The sequence below is a fragment of the Austrofundulus limnaeus genome, unplaced genomic scaffold (assembly GCF_001266775.1).
Source record: "Austrofundulus limnaeus strain Quisiro unplaced genomic scaffold, Austrofundulus_limnaeus-1.0 Scaffold954, whole genome shotgun sequence".
NCBI classification, from domain to species: Eukaryota; Metazoa; Chordata; class Actinopteri; order Cyprinodontiformes; family Rivulidae; genus Austrofundulus; species Austrofundulus limnaeus.
In genome coordinates this window covers 114,019-115,482 of record NW_013953356.1, presented here as the reverse complement: position 1 = coordinate 115,482, position 1,464 = coordinate 114,019, and the positions used below count along the sequence as shown (strand labels likewise).

General features: G+C 39.2%; 1 protein-coding gene across 1 annotated transcript in view; it reads right to left on the bottom strand.

Annotated features, from left to right (window-relative positions):
- vwa8 (von Willebrand factor A domain containing 8) overlaps positions 1-1,464 on the bottom strand; it is a gene marked incomplete at both ends in the record, with an annotated part of 104,173 nt that overhangs the window by 41,407 nt on the left and 61,302 nt on the right. The window contains 1 exon segment of the mRNA XM_014029805.1: positions 472-677. Coding sequence (XP_013885259.1) covers positions 472-677 — 206 coding nt within the window.

Below are 1,464 nucleotides of genomic sequence, written 5' to 3'. Positions count from 1 at the left end.
CTGATTAAGAGAACTGAGGGGTTCTCTTCCACGGTTAGAATGACCTGTCATGGCCTAAATAGAGTTCAGTTTGTGACAGAGTTCCTGTCTTCTCGTCAGGCCTGTCCGAGGCCTGCTTCGAGGCAGTAAATCTTGTTTCTTCACTCGAGGTGACCCCTACAGATTCTAGTAATTTCTGTGACCATTGTRGGTTTTKTCKTCATTAAATAAGMGGTACCARCAAWTTTGTCYATGTGTGTATTRAATGTTTCTGCTCKGTTAYCACCTTGCTTTACATAAAAAAGATGCAACAGGGGCGGGATGGCTTCGACCACCCCTGCTGTCTTGATCCATTCAGAAAACACAACCAGAAGGTGTCTAAGTCTGAGTTAGAGGTGTTTTATTAATGCACGTAATGTGAAAACCTCCATTTGCACATATCACCTTGATGTGTAACAGTGTATTTTAAGATGTCATCTTGATTCATTTTACCTGCAGGTGTTTAACGATGTTGACCACCTCTCGAGTGGAGTAGGGGTAGGAGATGGTGCCCTGATCTGCCATGGACCTCAGCTCTCCAAACGCAGCCACCAGTTTCTGTAGAGTAGCTTCAGGAACATCAGGGCCGTATTGTTTCAGCATGGCCAGCTCTGCCTGGGGCTTTGGATTGTCCACAGCATGACAGCTAAAAATATCACCTGTAACAAACACACACACACACTCTTTTCTACACTTACAATATTATACATAAGTAGACATGCAACACAAAATTTACAACAGATGATACTGCTCATGAAGGTGCCAGTACATWAACATGAAACATCTACATTGTTATTCACTCTATTTTCTTCTGTTTCTATCTTTTTTAATCTCTAATGCATCTTTTCCCTCCCTTCACCTCTCTGTTAATGTGTTTGGACACAGAGCTCTGTGAACAACCAGACTCTTTAGCAGTGACCTTTTGTGTCTTGCAAGGTGTCAATGGTCATCTTTTGGACAAGTGTCAAGTCAGCAGTCTTCCCATGATTATGTAGCCTACAGAACAAGACTGAGAGACCACTGAGAGATCTTTGCAGGTGTTTTGAGTTAATTAGCTGAATAGAGTGTGACACCTTTAATATTAAACCTTTTCACAATATTCTAATTTTCTGAGTTTTCAGTTTTCTGAATTTGGGATTTTCATTAGTTAGTTATAATCATCAAAATTCACCCATCAAATATATTATTTCATGAATTTAAATTATAAACATTTTATGAGTTGTTTGATTATAAGATTTTACTGATTATGTATAGGGCTCATAAAAACATTATCTTTGAACATTCAGTCTAACATCACTAAGAGGGAAAGTATTTAAAATCTTAAAGGATTTGAAACGTTTGTGAAACCTAAAATTTGGTCTCTTTAAATATAAATGAGATATTTCATTCCCCGCCCCTTCCAGGTCACTGAGCGTTCGACTCCACCCCGTTCGGCCATGTTTGTAG